The sequence below is a fragment of the Coturnix japonica genome, chromosome 26 (assembly GCF_001577835.2).
Source record: "Coturnix japonica isolate 7356 chromosome 26, Coturnix japonica 2.1, whole genome shotgun sequence".
In the NCBI taxonomy this organism is placed as follows: Eukaryota; Metazoa; Chordata; class Aves; order Galliformes; family Phasianidae; genus Coturnix; species Coturnix japonica.
In genome coordinates this window covers 4,215,459-4,238,862 of record NC_029541.1, presented here as the reverse complement: position 1 = coordinate 4,238,862, position 23,404 = coordinate 4,215,459, and the positions used below count along the sequence as shown (strand labels likewise).

The 23,404-nt window shown below is 58.0% G+C and overlaps 3 protein-coding genes across 5 annotated transcripts; 1 reads left to right on the top strand and 2 right to left on the bottom strand.

Annotated features, from left to right (window-relative positions):
- Positions 1-793: 793 nt before the first annotated feature.
- RPS10 (ribosomal protein S10) lies at positions 794-4,403 on the bottom strand. Its single transcript, XM_015885280.2, has 6 exons — positions 4,270-4,403; positions 3,818-3,967; positions 3,329-3,500; positions 1,810-1,887; positions 1,281-1,336; positions 794-881 (listed from the first exon to the last, which is right to left on the bottom strand). The coding sequence occupies exons 2-6, from the start codon at positions 3,965-3,967 to the stop codon at positions 840-842; spliced, it is 498 nt and encodes a 165-aa protein (XP_015740766.1). The 5' UTR covers positions 4,270-4,403; the 3' UTR covers positions 794-839.
- A 1,207-nt stretch (positions 4,404-5,610) lies between these two features.
- Positions 5,611-17,812, top strand: PACSIN1 (protein kinase C and casein kinase substrate in neurons 1). Of its 3 annotated transcripts, none has more exons than XM_015885274.2 (10): positions 5,611-5,749; positions 13,859-13,991; positions 14,137-14,293; positions 14,370-14,605; positions 14,761-14,916; positions 15,214-15,389; positions 15,497-15,617; positions 15,698-15,822; positions 15,960-16,153; positions 16,464-17,812. In XM_015885274.2, exons 2-10 carry the CDS (start codon positions 13,929-13,931, stop codon positions 16,571-16,573), a joined length of 1,338 nt encoding a protein of 445 aa, XP_015740760.1. In that variant the 5' UTR covers positions 5,611-5,749; positions 13,859-13,928; the 3' UTR covers positions 16,574-17,812. The 3 variants fall into 3 exon arrangements, with proteins under 3 accessions (XP_015740760.1, XP_015740758.1, XP_015740759.1); XM_015885272.2 differs by lacking the exon at positions 5,611-5,749 and adding an exon at positions 9,304-9,426; XM_015885273.2 differs by lacking the exon at positions 5,611-5,749 and adding an exon at positions 13,397-13,529.
- A 717-nt stretch (positions 17,813-18,529) lies between these two features.
- SPDEF (SAM pointed domain containing ETS transcription factor) lies at positions 18,530-23,404 on the bottom strand. The gene is made up of 6 exons (XM_015885275.2): positions 23,016-23,404; positions 20,490-20,825; positions 20,089-20,286; positions 19,966-20,013; positions 19,689-19,829; positions 18,530-19,594 (listed from the first exon to the last, which is right to left on the bottom strand). The coding sequence occupies exons 2-6, from the start codon at positions 20,806-20,808 to the stop codon at positions 19,416-19,418; spliced, it is 885 nt and encodes a 294-aa protein (XP_015740761.1). The 5' UTR covers positions 20,809-20,825; positions 23,016-23,404; the 3' UTR covers positions 18,530-19,415.

The window sequence follows — 23,404 nt, the reverse complement described above, 5'->3', positions numbered from 1 at the left end:
GCCTCCGCCCGACGCCGGCCCTGCGCAAAGCCTTCGAGAATACGGCGGCTGCGTGCCGGGGCGCCCTGACAGCTACGCAAAGTGCGGAGAGGCAGCGCACATGGCTCCGCTCTGACAGCGGCTCTACGCAAAGCGCGCAGACGCCACGCAGGGAAGAACGCGTAACTTACGCAAGGACGGCTTACGCCAGTGGCGGAGCGCGGCTGGGGGCAGCGAACAAAGGGGCGGGACGGGGGGATGGGGCACAATGGGACCCAATGGGGCACAATGGGACCCAATGGGGCCTAATGGGGCACAATGGGGCGCACTGGGTTCGGCCGGCCCCGCTGTGGCTGTATCAGGGTTGGGGGGGTAAAGCAGCCCTACAGCCTGTGGGGTCACAGCCAGGATGGGTTGTGACCTGCTTTGCAGCTGCCCTGCTCAGACACACGGATAAACCCTACAGCAGAGCAGCCCTGTGGGACTCAGCTCAGTCGCAGTCAGGTTCCAACGCCCTCAGGTATATGAAGAACCCAATTACACGCCTGCTGTTTGCTCCATCCCTATATGAGGGCTGTAAGCAGCCCCTTCTCGCTGCGTTCTGTGTTCCTGCCTATACAGCAGCACCATCCGGCCCCATTAGCGCCGTGCCATGGCTGTGCTGTGGGTGACACCTGGTGGCACGATGCAGATCGCAGCCCTCCCCTTGCTCAGCTCCAGATGCCGTCACCATCCTCTCTCACCATCCTCCTTCATTTCTTAATTAACCCACTGAATTCAGACACTCCAATAGAACACAGCCATGCAGCCCAAGTGGCATTTTCACCTATTTTATCATACACAAAACATGAGCGGGAGGTTTACTGAGGAGGCTGACCACGTCCACGACCAAATCCACCTCTCTGCAAGAGAAAAAGAAGAGCATTACAAGTCACCACATTGAACAAGCAACAGCAAATAAGTGCTAAAAGCACTGACAGAAGAGCCAAGTATCTGCCCGCAGCACTGCATTACTTTGATACGCATCCCCTGCTCCAAGCACAGCTTAACTCTGATCTGAGACCAAACTGAACCCATCCCGGTCAGCTCTATCACAGCTCAAACTCTCTGTTTCTGTAGTATAAAATAATACATTTCCCCTAGAAAGCTCAGTGACTTTTTGTCACAGCAGTAAGGCTTTCAGTTTATTCAATAAGAGTGCAGGAAGTCCTGCTAAGCACCATACCCACACACACAGATACATGCATTGTCTCTAACTCAGAGCACAAATAAATGAAGCCTATCTCAATACAAATACTTACAAACTGGAATTCAGTGGCTGCTCCAGCACCGGCCTCAGCCTTCTTGTCAGCACCAGCTGATGAGAGAAATGACTGAGTTACAAACCAAAGAATCCACTCACCAAGTGGAGAATGACACAATACTGAGGGCTACCCATCCAGGTGGGTATCCAGTATCTCCAGTAAAGGAGACTCCACAGACTCTTTGGGAGCTTTGTTTTAGGGCACAGACACCCCTAAAGAAAAGCTTTTCCTTGCATTCAGATGGAACTTCCCATGTTCCAGTTTGTGCCCCTGGTTCTGCCTCTGGGCACCACCAAAGGGAGCCTGGCCCCAGCCTGCAATGCCCCAGCAGACCTTGATAGTTTAAAAGAAGAATGATACCCACAGCAGGGAAAAATGAACTCTGCCATGGAAATGCCTACACTCTGCCCATAGCCTCATGTCCCCCTTTTCTTTTCAAAAGGAGGTAAATGCTGAAGACGATCTTCCCAAAGAGAGAAGCTGCACAAAGAATAAGCTCAGCCTGACGCACAGCAAAGACACTCACGTGGAACAGCGCTGCGTCTGTACGTATCCCTGTCAGCTTCTCCCCGAGTGAGACGTGCAGGGCGCTCACCCTCCAAACCTGTAAGCAAAAACAGGGACATCAGGGGACACAAATGGCAGATTTCAGGCATGACCCTACACCTGGTGGCGATCCCTCCAGCCAGGCATTACAGCCCTTTACACAGCTCAGTGGATGTAAGCTTACCTGGACAATCAATACAGCAAGGAACACTTCACCTCAAGGGTACAATCTGCTACAGCTTGTGCTTGGAGTGAACTCATCAACAGTGTAAAAACTGAATGTACAGCATCCAACACAGCTACAACTATCCCAAGGACCAATAATTACTATAAAAAGCCAGGAGTGCAGGGAATCTGTCACAATTGGCAGGGCTGTACTTCACTGTGTCACAACCTGCACGGCATTCTGAGCCCCATCTAAAGTACTACTATCAGTATTACAAATCCTCTGCAGCAGAATAGATTAATAAAGCTAAGAGCAGATTATCTATGTAACATCAGATTAAAATTGGACAGAATACTTGCAGGAAAGAAACGGACGCGGTGGAACTGCCTGTTTCTGTGCAACTCATGGATTTCCCCCACAATATCAAAGATTAAATGTTCTCCCACAGCATCAGACCAAGGTCTCGATGCTCAGGCAGTAAGACACAGCTATGGCCAGATGTGATACTGAACTCTGCTTTAGACTCAATGTTCCAGCCTGTTTACCAAAGTGTCACTTGAGAAAGTTGGGAGCATTGCATGAAAGCACCAAAAAAGACAAATTTTAGCCATGGAACTACAAAAGCTTTCATCAGATCCGCAGTCACTCCAGCTCTCTGGATAAACACAGCTTACACTGGGTAACACCCAAAGCTGAGAGATCAAAGAAACCTCCTCACCACAACATGCCCACAGCCTCCATCCTGATCACAGGGCCCAGAACCTGCTGACTGGGCTACCAGCTTCATCCCAGGTACCAGAGAATTGTCCAGCACCAAAGCTCAGCCCTCATTCTTCATCACTGAACCTCACAGCCCAGCCTGGCTGCTGTTTGTTCCCTACAATGGCAACCCTGGCCTCCCAAGGAGCTTTTCTATGGATACTTCTAGTAGAGCCAAGGTTCTCTGTATCTGCTGGACTGACAGAGAACACACACGCCATCTTCCTGATGGAGAACTGCAGTGGTCTGTGTGCTCTGCCCTTTGAAAGCTCCAGCCACCACCTGTCCCCTCGATCCACAGCCTGCAGTGTCAATGGGCCGGATCTCAGAGGCTCCACTCCCTTGTGTTACCAGCAGGAAAGCTCTGTGTGCTTCCCTCACTCACAACTTTCTTTAGCCACCTCCAAATCTTCAGTACTCCAGTATTAGTGCCAAATATAAACACAACTAAACCCATAACGACGCATCATCTATTAGTTTATACATCCACCTGACTAACCTCACCTACATTGTCTAACACACACAACCCTCACCCTCTGCTTCCTTCTGCTGCCACTTCCCAACCCCATTTTACCTTTGGGCCGTGGTCTGCCGGTCTCGGGGCGGCTGCGGCGCAGGGTTGCAGGGACGATCTCAGGGGGAAGGTGCAGGTAATCGCGCAGGTACTGGATGCCCTCGTTGGTCAGGTACCAGTAGAAATGCCTCCAAGCAAATTGCTCTTTCACATAACCACGGGATTTCAGAGACTGGAGAGAGAATTCTCAGTTACGTCAGGTTTATCAGAGACATGGGGCAATAATCTAAGTGCACATGCAGGAAATATAATGATACCACATACAAATGCATCAGAGCTTGAAGAAAAGAGCTAGAGATGTGGATCACACCAAAAGTCTTCAACAGACTGTGGAGAACAGATCAAGTAAATAGTGGGACTATTGGAATAGGAAAGAAATGATGACTATAACAATGTTATTTGGTAACAAGCAGCAACATTTACCCACAGGTATCTGCTATACACAGTATCTTATGGCCCAGACCCAGCATTTCGCCCTCACCTCCGTACCTGCATGGCTTTCATCACATGGAGATTGGGCACATTCTTATCGACGAGCTCCGGGTGTTTCGGCATGTGGACGTCTTTCTTGGCCACCATCACTCCCTCCTTAAAGAGGAGCTCGTAGATGGCAATTCTGTTCTTCTTGGGCATCAACATCTAAAGGACAAACAGCACTAAATCCTGCCTATTCCCAATGAATCACAACTCCCGGCCCTTAGCGCCCCGCGGCCCACCCTGCCGGCCTAAGGCCTCCCGCGGCCTACTGCGGCCTACTGCCCCCCCAGGCCTTCCGCCTCGCCATCCCGGGCCCAGATCCCCCCGATCCCGGAAATATCGCCGCGGATGGGCCGGGCCTGATCTCCCCCGTTCTGTCCCGGTGCTGCCTCACGGCTCCGCCCGCGGATGGAGCCGATACAAGCCCGATCCGAGCCCGATGTAGGCCCGGAGCGCTGCCTCACCGTGACAGTCTCAGCGGGGCCGAGAGCGGAAAGGAACACGCATGCGCCGCGCTCTCACTTCCGGCCTCCCGAAGGCCCCCCCAAGCGCTGAGGGTGTCCACCGCGCTGCCTGTAGCAAGGTGCGCAAGGCCCCCAGTCAGGTCACCGAGAAAGGTGTCCGTAGTGATGCCTGATAGGAATTAGCCCTTTAACCTCAGCATCCCTGACATTAAATGGGCGCTGGGGCAGCCATGGAGCTCAGCTCCATCCCCTGCAGCTCCCACATGTGTCACACAGCAATGGGATTTACAGTGCTGATGGCTGGGATCATCCCCCGTGGATTAGCACAGGGCTCAGGCCATACTATGGGGCTGGTGGCACAGGGGGGACCAGGAGCCACAGAGCAGGGCTTGGCCATGGCTTCCTATTGCTATGAGTACAGCAGTCACCGTGCATTCACCCTGACAGCAGCCCATGGCCTTCCCTGGGTGCCCCCATGCAGCCTCATAATGGGGACGAGCAGCCTTTGTATTCATACACATGGAGGACAGGGGATGTTCCAGCAGGGCTTTCCCTGCTGCTCTGTGTGCTCACATTGAGCCCTGCTGCCATCAGCCCTTACTGCAGGCAGAGCCGTGAGGAGCTGGTCAGTCAGTGCTGCCCTTTGGAGCCGGGCTGTAAAGCTCTGGCTGGGATCCCAGGGAGCAAAATGAGTGTGTAAGTGAGTTCCACCCACGCTGCTCCCTGCAGAGCAAAGGGCTCGTGGTTCCAGCACAACGAGCTCCCAGCAGCTCCTTGTGCTGGGATCTGGGGCTCCAGCACACACAGCTCCGCTCACACCACGCTGCTCAGCACAACACTAACACTCTCTGATCCCACTGTGTTCCCTTGGTCCTGGATGGGGTTTGCTGAGGGCAGAGGCAGAGCAGGATGGCAGGACGCAGGCTGTGTCCCATACCCCACACAGCACCCAGCACTTAAGGCTGCTTGGAGGTCTCAGCACCCCAGGGGAGATGGGTGGAGGCTCCATTAGGTGCATCCCTCCATCAGACCAGGGGGCAACCTCAGGTCTGCCCACATCACACAGGGAGAAGGGAAGGAACAGGGGCTGTGAGCCATAGGATGGAGGAGAAGGAAAGAGCGTGGGGAGGTGTCAGCTCACAGCACAGTGTGCAATGAGGCTGAGGACCCCCCCGCAGCCACCCGAGCTTATTCTTCGCTGCTCCTGCGGTAACGTTTTCACCTTGTGCTGCGAAGGAGTCATTATGCCGAGCCGGGGTGGCGATTGGCTGGCTAAAAATGCCTCTGTAATCTCCGTGCTGATCTTTACCCCCTCCTCCCCATCTGCCGTGACCTTCCTCCCAATGTGCAGAACCAGCCCGAGTGAGACGGAGCCTCTGGGTTCCCAGCCATCACCCCGGCCACCCCCAGTGCCGCCCAGCATCCGCAGCCCAGCGCCCTCCCCGTGCCCTCCCATGGGCCCTGCAGCCTTTTGCCCAAGGTACCGACGCGTCCCCGGGGCTCCCGGCATGTTCTGGCTCCAGATGTTGGCAGTGGGGGGCTCCCGGTGGGCGGTGGGTGATGGGGATGGTGGTGGCCCTGCTGTATGGATGGGACGCTTGGTATCGGCGTGTTGCTGTGCACCCTGGTGGAGGTGTCAGCCCTGTAATGCTCCTGGACCTGGGAGGTGAGATTCTGGCATAGCAGCTCAGTGCTGCCTGGTTTATGACATTGCCAAACTTCTCTAGGACTGGGGATTGCTTACTATCTTGTGCCTGAGCTCGGGGGGCTGCTGTCAGGTGGGTCTCATCTGAGGTTCTGTGGCATCTCGTGGCTCGCCCCCGCTCTATACGTTATGCAAAAGCTGCATCAGCTCAATAACAGCCCCAGGAGTGCCCCAAGGCCAGGCTCACTCTGTCAGCTGGGGGCTGGCACCATTGTGCTGCTCCATGGAGAACCCGCAGAGCATCCCGCACCAGGAACGGGGTCCCTCCAGCTCCCCACAATGGATAAAAGAGGGCTGGGAGCCAAAAAGCCGCCCTGAACAGCCTGCAATTGTCAGGGCTGTCAGCGCTGAGCAAACGGAACGATTGTGCTCATCTTCCCTCTGCCTCCTTGCTGTGCGCTTGGCATCCTCTGACTTGCCCGGTGAGAAATTCAGGATCCTCAGCACTGGGTGCAAAGAATTGCTCCTTTAGAAGAACCAGGATGGGTCACCGATAGGACGAGGAGGGGAAAAGCAGACCCAGGGATGCAGCAATGACTGCAGGGGAGAAACGCATCTCCTGGCCCCACGCCCTGACCAGGATTGCTGCCCTTGTCCTTCCCATCCCGCTGCTCTGCACACATCTCCTCTCTGCCATTCTTGCTCCTTGCTCACAAACAGCCAAGCAAGCACTTTGCTAAACGGATTAGAGCTGTGCTCCTCCTGCAGCCTCCCCGAGCTGCTCCCGCTGGGTGCTGCATTGCCACAGATCACAGATATGGGACACAGCAGTTCCTGCACTATGGGCTGCCCCTGAGCTGTGGGGCACGGTGACCTTACACTGAGATGTGGCTCCTGCAGCTGGGGGCTCACAAGGCAACAAACAACCCCATGCAGCAGTTCTGGGTAGGCAGGACTATGGTGGCACTGCTGGTGGTGAGGATGTGTTGTATCCCCACTCCTCCTCAGCTCAGGGATGAGAGCTGGAAAAGGGAGAGGAGAGGCTTGGGAAGGAGATTAACGCTGCAAAGGGGAATTTATCAGTGGCTGAATGCCAGGGCTGCTGCTGACAGCACTGAGCCTGTTCTGGGTGCTCGCAGCCGTGTCCCCATCCCCTCCTGCCCCTCTTGGCCATCGCTGCCTCTTCCTGTGTGGGATGGATTTAACTAAAGGGATTGAGGAAAGGCAGCCCGGGTGGCTGCAGGAGCCTCACGTGCAGCTCTGCCCCATGGACAGACTTTGTCCCCGGTGGGGCAGCGAGCAGGGCAGTGCTTGTGCAACGGCATGAAGGCAAATAGAGGAGCCTTGGAGAAGGCACTTCCCCTATGGGGCACAGCAGCAGGGGGGAAAGGAGGCAGCGACCCCAACATTGCCATGGCTGTGAGCAATAGGGACACGCTGCTCCCAGCTGCTGCCCACAGCAGACCCCACACACAGGCATTTTCCCAATAAAAAGGAGCCTTTATGTCCCGGCCCCTGCCCCGGAAGGGGCTCACAGGCCGCCTTGGGGCTGGGTATGGGCAGACAAAAAGGGGATTGTTGTGGTGGGAGCTGGGCTGCTGGCAGCACCTGCCCCACGTCGGGGGCCCTTCACAATGACCGGCTTTCTGCATAACTGCTGCAGAGGGGCCAATTATCCTCCGATGCTAATTAGAGATGCAAAATAGCCTCGTGTTTGCATTCTCCCAGCAAGCCGGAGTGTTCCTGGGACCTGCAGCACATCTGTAGCTGATGCAGGGCACAAACATGGGGCTGCTGCACCAGCAGTGCAGTCAGGATGATTTGCTTCTCAGTTCACCGTGGTGCTCGAAGAATCTTAATTTCAGAGTGCCAAGAAGCCACATAAATCAAGGCTAATTTCCTGCCAATACTGCCCGCTGCTTCCCATGGGGAAACTCATTTTATTGAAGGGGGAAATGAGTTATTGCAGGAAATAGTGACCGCTGGGATGGTGCACAATGGGGGAGGGTTTGTCATGGCCTTGTTTGTGCCACAGCATCCAGCTGGCACTCACTGCAGGGCTCTGAACTGCAGGGCTCCATGTATCACAGGGTCACTGGAATCCCCCACCACCCCCCAGTGTTTAATGCCAAGAGCATTTGCTCCCCTGTGCCCAGATGCTGCCGGGGCTGAGGACCCTGAAATGGCAAAAAGCAAAGACCAAATGATGCTGCAGGAGCCTGAGCCCCCCCGCTCTGTGTTGGGGCAGCATTATTTCACCTGGGTCTCACGCTGCCTCCTCCCCTGCAGCCAGCACAGAGCCCTGAAATATTTCAGGACCTTTCTGGCTTGCTAAAGGTTGGAAGACGTGCTCAGATGGCACACAGACCCACCAAGCTTCATTAAGGAATGGAAGGCGCTCATTAGGGGAAAGCTGATCCAGGCTGAGCCTCATGGGAGCGGGTTGCATTCTGTGGGCAACCCGATCTGGGCAGCTGCAGCCCGACAAGCAGCCAGCCTCATTACTGCAGCTCCTGTGGGCGGCTTCGGTTACTCAGCCCGAGCCGTTCGTCTCCTGCCAGCTTTGAATTTCCCTGACATCACCCCGAGCTGGGGGAAAACGCAGGCAATGGGGAGTGGGAGAGCCCACCCGCACCATGGCTCCAGCTGCTGCTGCCCATAGGGCTCACGGATGTGGCACAATGGGATGAATGCCCAGACACAACCCTGGGGTTTGGGAGGAGGCACTGCCTGGCTCCATGGCCTTGGAGCAGCAGCTCATGGGGTGCAGCAGCTCATGGGGTGCAGCTACTCTGCCCCTTCCCCATCCCATGTTTCTATGTAGCTCTTGCACCAGCTCCTTCCCTGCTGGCACATTTGGCAGCGAGGCGGCACCAGCTGCATCTCCAAAGGTGTTCTGGGGTGTTTGTTTCTATAAGAGCTCAGCCATGAAACCCTCCCCACTGCACCAGGGGGAGGAGTGGAGGGAGAGCTCTGCTCCATCCCATCCTGCTGCCCTGCACCTGCTGCATGAGGATCCCAAGGATCCCAAGGACAGAGCAACACTGCAGCACAGCTGGAGGCTGATAAGAACTTGTTCCCAGCCCTCCTGGAGCCCTGCAGCACCAATGGGACCGGACACAAGGTGCTGCTGTGTGCCCCCATAGCCCAGCACCCACTGTGCCCCAGGAGCACATCACCTTGCACTGTGACGAGTGTGTGCTGAGCACCCTACAGCCCCAGGTGTGCACACAAGGCGCAGCAAACACCTGCCCTTCCTGCTTCCTAAGAAACCTGATGCCGAGGCATGTGGATATTGGGGGGAAGGGGGGGGTCCACATCCTCCCTGGATGGTTTTTGCAACCTTTTAAGCATCGGCTCCATCCCTGGTTGCCTTGACGACTGCAGGCTGCAGGCTGGGCGCGCTCCCGTGGCCGTGCACGGTGCTGCTGCCCGGCTGGTGCTGAGCGCAGCGCAACGCAGCGTCCCAACGAACCCCCCCGAGCCCCCTGCAGCCACACAGCCCGGCCCAGGTAAGAGGCAGCCCCTGCGGTGCTTCACTGCAGGGAGCCTGGGGACGGACGGGGGACAGGCAGGGGGATGGAGCTGCGGGATGCTTGGGGTGCCTTGTGTGCATGGGGGGGTCAGGGGGGTGTTGCGAGGAGCTGGTTTATGTTCACCCCCCAGGGCAGGGTATGATGTACCTGATCATCAATGTGAGCTGGGGGGATGCACACGTGACCTTCAGTTCCCCTGTGTGTCCGTGATGGTGCTGGGGCTGTGACCCTGCTGCGCTACCAGGGACGTGCCTCAGTTTCCCCGGCTGCTCCAATGGTCCGGAGGGATGAGGACTCGTGTTGCCCCCACCATCACTGTCTCCTTGCCCAGATGAGCCCCTCACCCTGTTGCTGAACCCCTCCTTTAATTGCCTTCCCCCCAGCTTCTCCCTGTTTCCTTCCCCCTCACTGAGACCCCCACCCATACCCAAGTCTCTTCCCCCACCACTAACAGCCAAACCCCAGGCACCTGGCAGCCCCATGGCAGCCCCATGGCAGCCCCATGGCAGCCCCGTTCCACTTCCATCACTGCCAGCCCTTGGCAGGAGGAGGGGGATGCCAGCCCTGGATGGGACCCCCCCTCAAGCACACATTGCTCTGCCTCCCCCGTCCCTCATATGGAAGCAAGGGGTCAGCACCCCCACATCCTCCAGCACTTCTCGGCTTAATTGCAAAGCACATATTTGGATTTCCATCTCAACCCCACTCCTGGGACTGCAAAAATCCCTACTCAAGAGGCAGAGCATCCTTGTTTACAGCAGCGAGCTAAGAAGGCAGGCTGAGAAGAGCCGCAGAGCTGCAAGGCAAGTTGGAACCCCAGCAACTGAGGCTCAGAGCAGTTTCCCTTCCCCAGGCCTGAGCACATTATGGGGCTGACAATCCTGCTCCAGATCTCCACTGGTGTCTATCCACATTCCTGGCACATCCGCTGTACCTGTTCTGGCTGCAAGCTCCCCCGGAGAGAAACACTGCTGTTATCTGCAAATGCCATGCATAACTTCCAGAAATCTGAGCAAGGCTTGTAAAATCCCTTGGAAGACTTTGATGGGTGTCCTGCGTGCTCAGCCAGATAACGCTGGGGAGAGGAGGAGGAATATTTCTGCACACAGAGCACACAGAATGTGAAGCTGATTGCTGCCAGGTCCTGGAGCAAAAAGCACTGCCCTGGTGATGCAATGTGGCAGCACTGGCAGCACGCAGCCCCATCCCAGCCCCATCCCAGCCCCATCCCAGCCCCATCCCAGCCAGGTGGGCTCCCTGCTGTCCACAAATGGGACGTGGGGCTCTTGTAGCAATCCTGTTCCAATGAACCTCCTTTACAAATGCTCCTGTTTGGAGGAAGCTGCAGGTCTGCTCGCTGGACCCGTCCCCTCCTGTCCTTGCTCCCCCTGGGCTGGGACAAGGCGCTGCCATGGGCACGTCCTGCACAGGGCTCAGTGGAACAGAACCTCAGAAGTTCCCAGCATTACCCACACATCGCCCCATGGATGTGCTGTGTGCGTTACCCCCCAGCCAGCCCCACAGCACTGCCATGTCTGGAACCCCATAGAGAAGCACCCTGTGTCCATTCCTTGGTGCAATGAGTGTGCATGAGGTGGGGCCCTGCTCTTGGCACTGCTGTTCTGTTTGTCTTCAGCTACAGTGGTTTTCATGTGGCACCGAGGCCACCAGTGCTGCACCCACCATTTGCAATTAGCAGCAATAGGGGTGAGGATATCAGCTGCCTGCAGCCAAATTGGGGCTGCTGAAATGCAGCCTGAATCCCTCCCAGTACAGCCCTACATGCACCCCCAGGCTCCTTGCAGGAGGAAACCAAAATGCAGCACCTATTTCACATTACAGCTGCTTGGAAGGGTGTTCTGTGACAAGCCAGGACCCTGCGTTTAATTGCAATAAGACCAGCCCAGACAATTAGCTCATTTTGAATTGCCAGGGCTCTCTGCTGTACTGATGGCCCTGCTGGGAGCCACCAAGGAGCTACATGACAACAGCACGCAGCACATTGCATCCTGCCCTGCTCACGTGCTCCTGCAGATGAGGTCCTCGGGCAGCACTGAGGGGCTGCATCAGGGCTGGGACACTTTGCAGGAGGGTTTGGCACTAAGGCTAATCCTGGCATGGCACCGACCCCATCAGCACTCTCAGCCCTGCAGCAGGGCTCAGATCTGCTTTGCTCAGTGGATGTAGCAAACCCACTGATAGTGAATGTGGTTGTGATGCCACCCTCTCTATCCCCAGCCCCAGCATGGGGGGTGCAGCCTGGTTCAAGCAGCTCCTACTGATACAACTGTGGGGATTCCCAGCTCCTGTGCCCACAGCATCAGCAGTGCCAGCCCTCTGCATTGCAGCACCTCCTGCCTGCATGGGGTCAGCGCCTGCATCCCAGAACCCAGCACCTGCACAGGGACAGAGACCCACTGCAGCAGCAGGAGCTGCGTCTCAAGAGCTGAGCTGTGCACTGAGCAGGCTGCTGGGGAGGATGGAGAGGTGCAGGGGGAGCTGAGGCTGTGGGAGCAACCCAAGGACACAGCAGCATCTGCAGGGGCACGAGCTCAGACAAACTTCACTGCTGCAGTTTGCAAAACCCTCTGGTGGCTTTTGGGGTGGTTCAGGGCAGGGATGCAGAGCTGCATTGCTCAGGGTTCCCAATGACAGCACCCAGCTGGGGCTGGCAGCTCACCCACACTGTGCTCAGCCACCGGGCATCACCACCAGCCACCTCAATGCGAAGTGATGGAGGGGATGGGGGGGCTGCGCTGCTGCCTGGGCGGTGGGCATCGAGCACAGGTCTGGCTGCACGGAGTACACACACACATGTCTGCATGTCTGCATGTTTGTGTGTCCGGGTGCATGGCAGGAGAGCAGCAACCAGGCAGCAACGTTGAAAGCGATGCAGAGCCAAAAATAACCCCCAAAGCTGCAGCTCAAACCCAAATAACAGCACTGAATGCTGAGCTGCAGCAAAACCTTGCGGTACCCCATAGCCTGGGGGGCACCGTGCCTATGGGTTCCATGGGACCCCCCCCAGCATCTCCAGGGCTGCCTTGGGCTGACCCTGAAGATGCTTTGCACCACATCATGACAAAACTCAGAGCCAAAGCTGAGGTGTGAACAAATCCCAGCAGCCCGGGGCACACTGTGGGTGTGCAGGGAGGTGGGGGCCATGCAGGGAGGTGGGGGCCATGCAGGGAGGTGGGGGCCGTGCTGTAGGTGCCCCCTGCACGTGGGTGGGTGCTGCACGCCATGGGCTGCACGGGGACAGTGCTGGCTGCGCTCTGCTCTGCCGTGTTCCCCATCCATCTGCGTCTCTGCGGCGGAGCGAGGGACAGGCACGGGTTTATTTTTAACTGGCTGGGGAGGGCAGGCAGGGATTGGTGGGTTTCTTGGTTATATCACTAAATCCCTGCGAGGCCCTGTTAGTTCCAGCACAGCGAGCCTGGCCGTGGCGCACCAGTAACTGTTTCAGCGCTCGTTCCTCCCTGCCCCATCCCAATGGGGCCCGATGTGTGCACATAGAGCAACCCCACACCCTGCATCCCATGGCTGCACCCCATGCCGTCGCCCTCTCCCAGGTATGGGATGTGACCCAGGTGTCTGGGTCTCCCATTGCATCTCCATCCTCCCTGGCTGTGATGGTGCTGGGGATCACAGCTGTATGCCCCCAACCCAGCACTTCTGTGTGGTTTGTGGCTGTGTTGTCCCCGTGCTGGTGGCAGATGCCATGCAGGGCAAGCCCAGCACATCCCATGGGGATAACAGCGTCCCACTGTCACCGTGATATTCGTGGTCCCCTCCCCATCCCCATGAAATGCCCATCCACTGACCCCTTCCCAAGTCCCCATGCGATGCCCACCTCCCAACCCCATCCCCACATCCCCCAGCCCCACACGCAGCTCCGAGCGGAGCAGTGAAGGGTTAAGCCATGCAGCAGCCCCCACGTGACGCTCCGGGGATGCCGTTTTGCTGTAGATCAGGACAGATTAGGCTGGAATATCAGGACGAGAATTTCTCCGGGCTGAGCTCCCCCCACTCCTCGGCCCCCTGAGGATGTGCAGCAGCTGGGCCAGGGCCCCCCCTGGGTAAGGGCTCCTCGTGTTGCTCCCCATGTTTCTCCACCCCAGCAGAGTAGCTTTAGGGTTTCGGTGGCTCTGCGGCAGCTCTGCCTGACCAGACATTGCATAAGAAACCGCGGGGCTTGGATGTCTGCATCGGGTCTGGATTTTGCATGGCACCTTACAAGGGGACATGGGGGACACAGGAGGGAATACAGAAGGGGCACTGTCCCCATCCCCTGCAACTGGATGCTCACCCTGCAGGGGATGGGGGATGGAGATGATGGGGATTGTGATGGTGTAGGGGATGGGAATGGGGTCCCTGCTGCCCACCCTGACCCCTCTGCTCTCCCCAGTGCATGAGGCTGCTGCTTGCACAAGAGCCCCCGAGCGCCCGCACTGACGGCCGAGGCCGTGCCAGGAGCCATGTCGGGTTCCTACGACGAGTCGGCAGCAGCCACCGAGGAGACGACCGACAGCTTCTGGGAGGTGAGCCCTTACCAAACCCTGTCCCTCTGTGTCCTGCTCTGCTGGCACCACCCGGCTCCGTGCCCTTCCCTTCTGAAGGCAGCCCAGTTCTGGGGTCCCCCTGTCCCCATCCACGTCTCCATCCCCATCCCTGTCCCCAACCCAGGTGGGGAACTACAAGCGCACGGTGAAGCGGATTGATGATGGTCACAGACTTTGCAACGATCTCATGAACTGTGTGCATGAGAGGGCCAAGATTGAGAAGTCCTACGCCCAGCAGCTCACTGACTGGTCCAAGAGGTGGAGGCAGCTCATTGAGAAAGGTAACGGGACACCTGGATGCCATGGGGTGGGGGGGCCAAGCTGCATGGGGTGCTCACCCATCCCCTACACCCCCAGGCCCCCAGTATGGCAGCCTGGAGAGAGCGTGGGGTGCCATCATGACGGAGGCAGACAAGGTGAGCGAGCTGCACCAGGAGGTGAAGAACAGCCTGCTGAACGATGACTTTGAGAAGGTGAAGAACTGGCAGAAGGACGCCTACCACAAACAGATCATGGGGGGCTTCAAGGAGGCCAAAGAGGCTGAGGATGGCTTCCGGAAAGCACAGAAGCCCTGGGCCAAGAAGCTCAAGGAGGTGAGAGGAGAACCATGGCATGACATGACCTTGCCCCAGCCCCAGTTCTAGGTCCAAGCTGGATGTCACATTTCTGCAGGCAGAGGGACAGGGTGCTGTACTGGGTGTTACGGTGTCCTCATTAATCCCATGTTCATCCTCTCTTCTCCCCATAGCTGGAGACAGCCAAGAAAGCCTACCACCTGGCCTGCAAGGAGGAGAAGCTGGCAATGACCCGGGAGGCCAACAGCAAGGCAGACCAATCCAACACCCCCGAGCAGCAGAAGAAACTCCAGGACAAAGTGGAAAAATGCAAGCAGGACGTGCAAAAGGTGCGAGCCATCAGCACTATGGTGCAGCTCCACTGCTGCCCCTGCTGCGGGCTCATGCAGCACAGGGCAGTGGAAATGGACACCACCACTTTGTTGTCCCCATTTATTCCCATTTCCCTGTCCCTGGTTGTGTGTACAAGATTTTACCTTCCTACTGGGGCAAGATCTCTCCTGTAGCCTCATTTCTCCCTGTGGAGGGTCTTTGGCTCAGGAGAAGCCCCCCAGCATGGAGACCCATGGGTCAGCCTGGCTCTGTGGGGGCTCAAGGTGTAACCAGGCACCTCATGCACCCTGCAGACTCAGGAGAAGTACGAGAAGGTTCTGGATGAGCTGAACAAGTGCACCCCGCAGTACATGGAGAGCATGGAGCAGGTCTTTGAGCAGTGCCAGCAGTTTGAGGAGAAGAGGCTCAACTTCCTCAAGGAGGTGCTCCTGGATATCAAAAGGCACCTGAACCTGGCTGAGAGCAGCAGGTAGGGGCCATCCCTGCTGTCTGGGCAGAAACTAACTGTATGAAGTCTCCTTGTGCTGCCCTGAATGGGGCACCCCATGGCACCCCACATCTCACCTCTCCCCACAGCTACGCCAATGTCTACCGGGAGCTGGAGCAGACCATCCGCCTCTCAGATGCTCAGGAGGATCTCCGGTGGTTCCGCAGCACCAGTGGTCCTGGCATGCCCATGAACTGGCCCCAGTTTGAGGTGAGGCTCAGCATTCCCCATGGACTGGGGTGCACATCCCAACAGCTGAATGCTGAGAGCCTCACGCTTTGTGCCTCCAGGAGTGGAACCCGGACCTGACGCACACGATAACGCGCAAGGAGAAGGTGAAGAAGGGTGAAGGGGTGACTCTGACCAACGCCAGCAGCACGGGAGAGAGCGGAGCATCAGCGGGAGAGCGCGGGAGGTGAGTGCCATCAGGGTGGTGCAGCCCAGTCCCAGCACTGGGGCTGTGCTGTTAGCTGGGGTCCTGAATGCTGCAGCCTGGGAAGGCTCCATATTGGGGTGCTGCCCATCCCAAATCCCCTCTCCCTCCCACCCCAGTGTCAGCAGCCACGACCGTGGGCAGACCTACAGCGCAGAGTGGTCCGACGATGAGGGCAGCAACTCCTTCAACGCCAACGAGGCCAATGGTGGAACCAACCCCTTCGATGAGGACTCGGCAGGGAAAGGCGTGCGGGTGCGGGCGCTGTACGACTACGACGGGCAGGAGCAGGACGAGCTCAGCTTCAAAGCAGGTGACGGGTTGTCCCAGGGGTGATTCCCCTTTTAGGTGGGAAATCCACCAAATAGGGTCAGAGTTACCCCAGCTCTTCAGCAGAGAGAGTCATTAAGGTTGGAAGAGCCCTCCAAGGTCAATGAGTCCAACCTTCAGCCCATCACACTGAGAGGGGAAGGCACAACACTGCCTGGGATGGGAGGGATGGAGCGCAGCAGGAATCATGGGGCACCCTTTGCATTCCTGCCCTGTAAACCTCACCCAGCATGAATCCCACGCCCCAGAGGATGCTCCATCATCAAGCTCTCCCTTCCTCCCTCCTCCTGCAGGGGATGAGCTGACCAAGCTGGGTGAAGAAGACGAGCAGGGATGGTGCAAAGGGCGCTTGGACAACGGGCAGCTGGGGCTGTACCCCGCCAACTACGTGGAGGCAATCTAAGTCTTGTGCTGTGCTCCTCGTCGCCGTCCGCAGACCAACCCGCCCTCCGTCGTCTCCATTCTCCACCCGCCGCCGCTCCGTCACTCCTCCCTCTTAGAGATTCAGACATATTTTCCGACCGAGCTTTTATTTTTTTAAGAGTTGTCTCCGAAGAGTATTTTGCATAGTGGCTTTTTTTTCTTCTTCTAAGATAACGTGAAGCGAAAGCCGACGCCGTCCGTTCCGCGTGAGATGATTTCTTTATCCCAGTGAAAAGCCGATACCTCAAGATCTGAAAGTCCGACCAGAGCGAGCTCCTCCTCGGTTGGTTTTTAAAGATACTGAACTCATGAAGCCGCCTTCTGATTGGCTGGAACTGCTCCGAAATGCACGGCGCTGATCTCCTGGGACCAACCCAATTCACCCCTCTCCAAACAGAAGGAGAAGCGATGGGGTTTTGCACCTTTTGTTTTATAATGCTTTCATGTTCTCTGCTCTGATTCCTCCTCCATCCCCAAAGGAAGGGGATAAACGTCCCCACCTGCCCCACAGCCAGCTGTCCCCACTGGGGGGAAGAGGAGCAGCCCCACTATGGAGCGTGGTGGCATCTCTCCACCTTCCTCCTCCTCCTCCTCGCTGCCCAAAGCTGTGCCCAGGGTGCTCTGCAGGGAGCAGCACTCGGTGAGAGCGAAGCAGATCCCAAAATGCTTCTTGGCCAAGGACCCCCATGCAGCCAAAATGGGAGAGAGTGGGGACCCTCCGGGTGCTGCTGGGTTGGTGCCCTCAGACCCTGAGCTCCTGCAGGGGGAGGGGAACTGCAGCCCCGCTCACTCCATTCCTTCACCTTCACTCTGCACAAAGCACAGCCCCCCAGCACCCATGTGTGCTCCTGCACAACCCCACACTGCACCCCCCCTTGCTGCCCCATGCACTTCCCTACAGCTCATCGTTACCATTTCTTTCTCCCCCCCACACTCCCACTCTCCTTTGGCTTTGAGAATTGCTTGGTCCAGGGATGCAGCGCTCCTCCGAGGGCCGTGTGTGGGCACTGAGCCCCTCCTGCCCAGCACACGGAATGGGGGGAGAGAAAAACAACCCCATACAAAAAAGTCAGACAACAAACCCCGACCGCCCGTCTCAGCAATGCACCCCGGTTTTTGTACATCGATTGTGTAATTTAAGAAGTATATATAATATATATATATATATTGTGATTGTAATGACCGTGGATACAACAACTAAAGCAGCAAGCGAAAATAACCGACCTCTGTGCGCATCCTCCGGGTCCAGGTTTGGGTTTGTGTGCGTCGATCCGATTCTGCCCTTGTGGTTATGGACCCTGCTGTGGGGTCAGTGCCAAAACCCCCACATCCAACCCAACCAGTGCCCTCTACAACCTCAGGATGGGGCTCTGGGTGCTGCAGGACAGGGGCTGGCTGCATCTGGGGTCAGCTGGGAAATGGCACAGGGAGAGTGGGCTGTGCTGGGGGCTTTGGGATGGGGAGCACACCCTGCGGGGTGGGCTGAGCCATGGGGCAAAGCCTTGCAAAGCCCTCAGGGGATCTGAGATAAAGTAGGTAAAGAGCATTCCCAGTGAAGGCAATGGGATCCTGAGCTGTTCTGGGGGAGGTGGGAAAGCCCTGAGGTGCTGGTGTGGCATGCACAGCCTTCCTGCAAACCCCAAACCCACAGTAGGTGCAACATGTGGGTCACCAGCCCCTGTCCGAGGCAGCCCTGGGGAAACAGCAGCAGCTGTGAGCAGTGGGATGGAGGGAGGGGGAGAAAACTGCTTTTCCCTTATGTATGCAGCAGGGCTTGGGGCTGCCCCTGTGCCCATGGAGAGCAGCATCATGCGGGCAGCTGGATGGAGGTACAGGCAGAAGAACGAGCATGAGTTAGTTTTTACACAGGGATGCAGGGCTCCTTTCTGCCCCCTCCACCTGAACCTAAAGCACAACTCAGCGCCAGGCAAAACAATGGAGAAAATCAAACAAATAATGACTGTAATGTACAAGGTGGACATCGCCAGGTAGCTCAGAGCGTCGTGAAACGTGCAGCTCCCACCATCCCCAGTTCTGTGTCCAGAGGGAAACAGCAGAGCTGCGTCTCTTTCCCTAAAGAACATGAAACCCCAAACCCAGTGGGCAGCACCGTGCTGAGGGTGGGGGGCTCCGGGGTTCCCCATGCCCAGGGCTGGGGGTGTTGCTCAATGGGGGCTGCTGTGGGGCTGGAGCTGAGGTCCCATGTTGTGCAGTCATGCCCCATGTAAAGCTCACACCCTCACCATGAGGTGGGATTTGAGGTGGAGCCCCCCGTATTTGCAGAGGTGTGAAGCCATAGCAGATGGGGGTGGGTGGTTGGGGGCACCCCCAGCTCCCTCCCACCTCCCCATCCCCACAGTGCCCAACACATAGCCAGGGCTGTTGTCCTCGCTTGTGCTGTGCTCCCAGATGCCACAGAGTTATCGGGGTCTCCTATGGGAAGGGCACGTCCAAATGATGCCCAGGGCTGCAGAGAAGGGCAGGCAGTGTGTGGGGACAGCAGGTCCCCGGCTGCAGCCCCAGTGACCCCGAGCACGCTCCCACCATCAATCCAAGGCTGCAGGCAGCCCCCCCAACACATCATCCATCATCTCCTTATCCCCCTTCACAGCTTCCAGCCCCTAAATCCACACCATGCACAGTCCTGGCCCTGGAGCCAGGCAGACCACGGTGCTCTCTGAGCTCATTCCCCTCCAAGTCGGGGTTATGGGGACAGCAGGGTCCCTTTGGTCCACAGGGACGAACCCAACCACAGTCCTAAAGCGCTGTAAGACGACGCTGGGGTCAGGCAGGGCAGTGAGGGTCCCCGCAGGCTCAGTCCCTCACAGCGGGTGCACAAACTGGTAGACGAGGCGCTGTGAGATGTCGGGTTTCCTAATGATGCCCTTCTTGTAGTACTGCCGGATGGAGCGGCTCAGTTTGTCGTAGTTCATGGCCGGCCGGTTCTTACGGATGCCCCACAGACGAGCCACCTGCGCCGAGTCCTCGATCTTGAAGATCCCTATGAAGGGGATGGGGGTGGGAAGTTTGGGGGTGGGAAGTTTGGGGCTGACCCCATCCCGGACCCCTCCCTGACCCCAGCAGCGCCCACCCACCTTTCTCCTTGTTGAGCCACCGGATGAAGCGCCCGTAGTTGTGGGGTTTGAGCAGCAGCTCCTTCAGGAACTGCCAGAGGTGGATGGGCTGCCCGGCGCAGGATGAGTCCACCTCGCTGTCTGCCCAGCTGCCATCACCCCCTGTGCAAGGAGGGGTGGGATGGGGATGAGCCCTGGGGGTGGGGGCAGCTGCCCCATAGGGACACACGGAGCCCCTGATACCCCATCTGGGGCTGAAACGAGGGTCGGGGCCCCGGCAAAGCCAGGCAGAACTCACCGCAGTATCTCACATCCCCCGGGGCAGCTTTTTCCTTCATCCACGCAGCTGGAAATTGAGGAGCTGGGGGTCAGATGGAGCCCACCCTGCAGCTCAGCGCCACCCCCCCCACCCCGCACCGACCCGACTTCCAGATGTCGAGATGCGCATGGAGGATGTCGCCGCAGACGGGCGAGCGCTGGCAGAACTGCTCCTCCGACATGGCGCACAGCTCCTTCCCCGACAGCTCCTGGAACGACTTCCCCAGCTGCGGCAGCCGGTATTGATGCTCCGTCCATAGGATCCACTTCTGCACGTTACCGGGGCTCCAGTCTGCGGGGTCTGGGGTTGGGGGCAGTGAGAGCTGAGTCACCCCATAGGGTCTGCACTCACCCACCCCCGTGGGGCCGAGGCTGGGGAGGATGAGTGAGCCCTTCCTCCTCATTTTGAGGAGTTTCTGGAGGCTTTGTAGCGGTTGATCTGATGGCTTTGGGAGTATTTTATGGGTCTCTTTTTTTGGGGGGGGGGGTTCTGCCTGCACCCACCTGCAGCGATGTTGAGCAGCTTGCACGCCGTCTCGATGTCCTTCAGCACTTCGCCCACCACCATGCTCTGCATCTGCTCCAGCGAGTGCTCCTCCAAGGGCAGCCCCCCCTGCAGCTCCCCATCGCCCCCCAGCCCCAAACCTTGGCTGTCGATGATGGGACACTGCTCCGGCTCCTTCTTCACCTCCCCTCTCCCCCCGGGGGTGCCGCTCTGGGACGTCTCCCCCATCCCTTTGGCAGCCCATGCGACGTCCTCCGAGTAGAGCATGTCGAAGTAGTGCAGGCAGAACGGGGTGCTGGGGGGGCTGGGGCTGCCCATGCTGCCAGTGCTCAGACCTGGGATGGGGAGGGGGGGAGGAGAAGCTCAGGCACAAAGCAGCGCTAACTAAGCCTGTTAGAGGGGGAAAATCCTACAAAGAGACGCACAGCATCCGGGCAGCCCTCGGAGGAATGTTGGCTTGGGGTCGTGCCGGGGATGGACCCGGTTTTGGGGTGGGAGATGGAGTCTGGATATGGGGCACTGGGGGGTCCCAGATGGGGCTGAGCCCCTATAGCCCCTGTGTGTGTGATGCACAAACCCTGCAGGCCCAGTGATGTGCATGGGGAGCGTCAGCTGATGGACGGCTCTCCTGGGCCACATGGATTTGGCCACCCCTGGATCACAACTTTCCCTTCACTCTCCCACAACAAAAGCTGCTCCCATTGCTCCGTCCCCGTTCACTGCGGGCTCAGGAGGATGAGGCTGAATGATTCCTGCAGCAACCCCATGGACCGGCTCCATCCACTGGGACAGGGAACTGGGGAACGGGGACGAGGGGAAGGGGCAGCACTGAGCTGCACAGCAACCCCTCAGCCTGGCAGTGGGGTCCCCCCCCATCATCAGTTTCCCTGAGCGATGGCACAGGCTCCCAAACCTCCCCTTTATCTGCAGCGGATGAATAGAGGAGCTTTAGCGGATCCTCCTTCATGCAGCCCCACGCTGCTGCGGCACAAAGGGACGCGGCGACAGCTGCTCGGCCCCCAACCCTCTGCCAGCCCTAAGATGGGCACGGGGGGGATCGGGGCGTTTGGGAACGTGGCCCCATTGCAACCCGCTGAGCTGCTCTGTGCTCGCAGGGCGGGGGCCGCTGTTTGCCTTCCCTGGGTGGGACCTGTTTGCTCGCAGCTTCGGGTGCCTTTTTTCCCCCTTCTCTCTCCCTTGTTGTTTTTCCCTAGAAAACTGGAGCTGTGTCCTATATGTCCCTATGGCAGCGCCATAAGGTACGGCCCATCAGTGCTGGTGTCAGCCCCATGTGGGGAACGGGGATGGGAGCCGTGGGGACACCGCAGTGCCCCGGAGCAGCGACACCTCCACAAACAGCCTTTAAACAAGGGAAATTAAACAGAAATAACCCCCCCCCCTCCCCGACCCTCGAACAATGGGGCCGTTAATTACTGCTAAGCCGCGGTGGAACAGGTTGTGCCGGGCAGGTGCTTCCCAACCACCCCCCAGGCACTGAGACCCACAGCCGCCCCACACATCCCTACTGCCAGCAGGACACCCTGCACCCACCAACCCCAAAGCGACAGCTCGGACAGGACAGGACCCAGCAAAGTCCTTTCTGCCCCCAAACCTGTTTCTATTATCAGGGATTTGGGGTTTGTCCCCAGTTTCTTCCATCAGCAAACAACACACAATATGGGAGTCCCCAAACCCTACACTATGCCCTGAGACACCCCATAGCCAGGCTGGGGATGTGGGGCAGATACAGAAACGCAACAGATCAGGGTCTCACTATGGGGTTGCAGCCCCACACGGAGACAAACCCAGTGCACAGCAGGGATACAGCCCACCCAGGGGTCCCAAAGTTGCCACCCCCCTCCCCTGACCCCCCATTACCTGCATTGGTGCTGACAGCTGGGCGCTGTGTCCCAATGCCGGGGTCAGGCTGCCCCAGCCCTGCACTATGAGCAGTGGGGTGGGGACGGGCACAACCCAATGGTGTCCCAAGCAAAGCCCCAGTGCTCGGCGTCCCCCAGGTGAGCAGCGGAGCTTGGTGTTCCCCATGTAGGGCCAGGGAGCCCCTATTTATAGCAGGCAGTTCCCTGCCCGCCAGAACAGCCGTATTGTGGGGGATTTGGCAGCCGAGCAGCGTTTGTGTTTCACTAACCGAGCAGAACCATAAAAATCCAACCTGGAGCCAACGTGCCTCCAGCACTCGGGGAGAAAACAGCAGAAATCCAGGGAAACAGCAGCCCTAAGAAGGTGCTGCTCCGGTGACAGGGTTCTGAGATGCCCCTGAGCACACAGCACCTTCATTACGGGACCCAGCAGCTCTGATGGTGAACCCAAATCACCCCATCTCCATAGAGCACGTTGGGGTCTTGCAAACCACGCTTGTTTTTGGGTGATAACCCCCCCAAGGAGCTCACAGCAGGGGATGGCTGTGCCCACAGCTGCCCTGAGATGGGGTGACCATGGCAGACAACCCTACACCCATCCCCAACCACCAGGAGGGTCCATAGGGCTGGTTGTGTGGCTCTTACCTTGACGGGGCTCAGCAGCAGCATCGGTCCCAGCAGTGGGTGGGAAGAGCTGACCCTGCGCTGCTCAGCACAGTGCTCGGGGTGGGCATGGCCCCAGGTGCAGGGCCCCAGTGGGGATGATGCCCCCAGCACCCACCCGGCTCACGGGCTGCCAGGGGACACTGTGTGGGGTGGGGACACAGACGGGGCACAGGGAGCAGTGGCTGTGGGATGGAGGAGGCGTGAGACGGGGACACGCTCAGCAAATGCCTCCTCAGCCCATTATATCCAATTCCTTCCTTATTTACCTGAACAAACAGGCTGCGTGCTTACCTCAGCTGGAGGTGTTTGAACAGCCCAAGCAGGGTTAACCCTTGATGGGGTGCAGCTTGGTGCCAGGCTCAGCCCCA

Excerpts from the sequence above, each read along its gene's own strand:
- RPS10 (XM_015885280.2), bottom strand. The coding sequence starts at position 3,967 with ATGTTGATGCCCAAGAAGAACAGAATTGCCATCTACGAGCTCCTCTTT. Across the intron at positions 3,501-3,817 it reads ATGTGATGAAAGCCATGCAG|TCTCTGAAATCCCGTGGTTA; the intron begins GTACGGAGGTGA and ends TTCTCTCTCCAG. Across the intron at positions 882-1,280 it reads CAGCCACTGAATTCCAGTTT|AGAGGTGGATTTGGTCGTGG; the intron begins GTAAGTATTTGT and ends TTTCTCTTGCAG.
- PACSIN1 (XM_015885274.2), top strand. The coding sequence starts at position 13,929 with ATGTCGGGTTCCTACGACGAGTCGGCAGCAGCCACCGAGGAGACGACC. Across the intron at positions 15,618-15,697 it reads TGAACTGGCCCCAGTTTGAG|GAGTGGAACCCGGACCTGAC; the intron begins GTGAGGCTCAGC and ends TTGTGCCTCCAG. Across the intron at positions 15,823-15,959 it reads TCAGCGGGAGAGCGCGGGAG|TGTCAGCAGCCACGACCGTG; the intron begins GTGAGTGCCATC and ends CTCCCACCCCAG.
- SPDEF (XM_015885275.2), bottom strand. The coding sequence starts at position 20,808 with ATGGGCAGCCCCAGCCCCCCCAGCACCCCGTTCTGCCTGCACTACTTC. Across the intron at positions 19,830-19,965 it reads GGGGGATGTGAGATACTGCG|GGGGTGATGGCAGCTGGGCA; the intron begins GTGAGTTCTGCC and ends CTCCTTGCACAG. Across the intron at positions 19,595-19,688 it reads GTGGCTCAACAAGGAGAAAG|GGATCTTCAAGATCGAGGAC; the intron begins GTGGGTGGGCGC and ends TCCCCTTCATAG.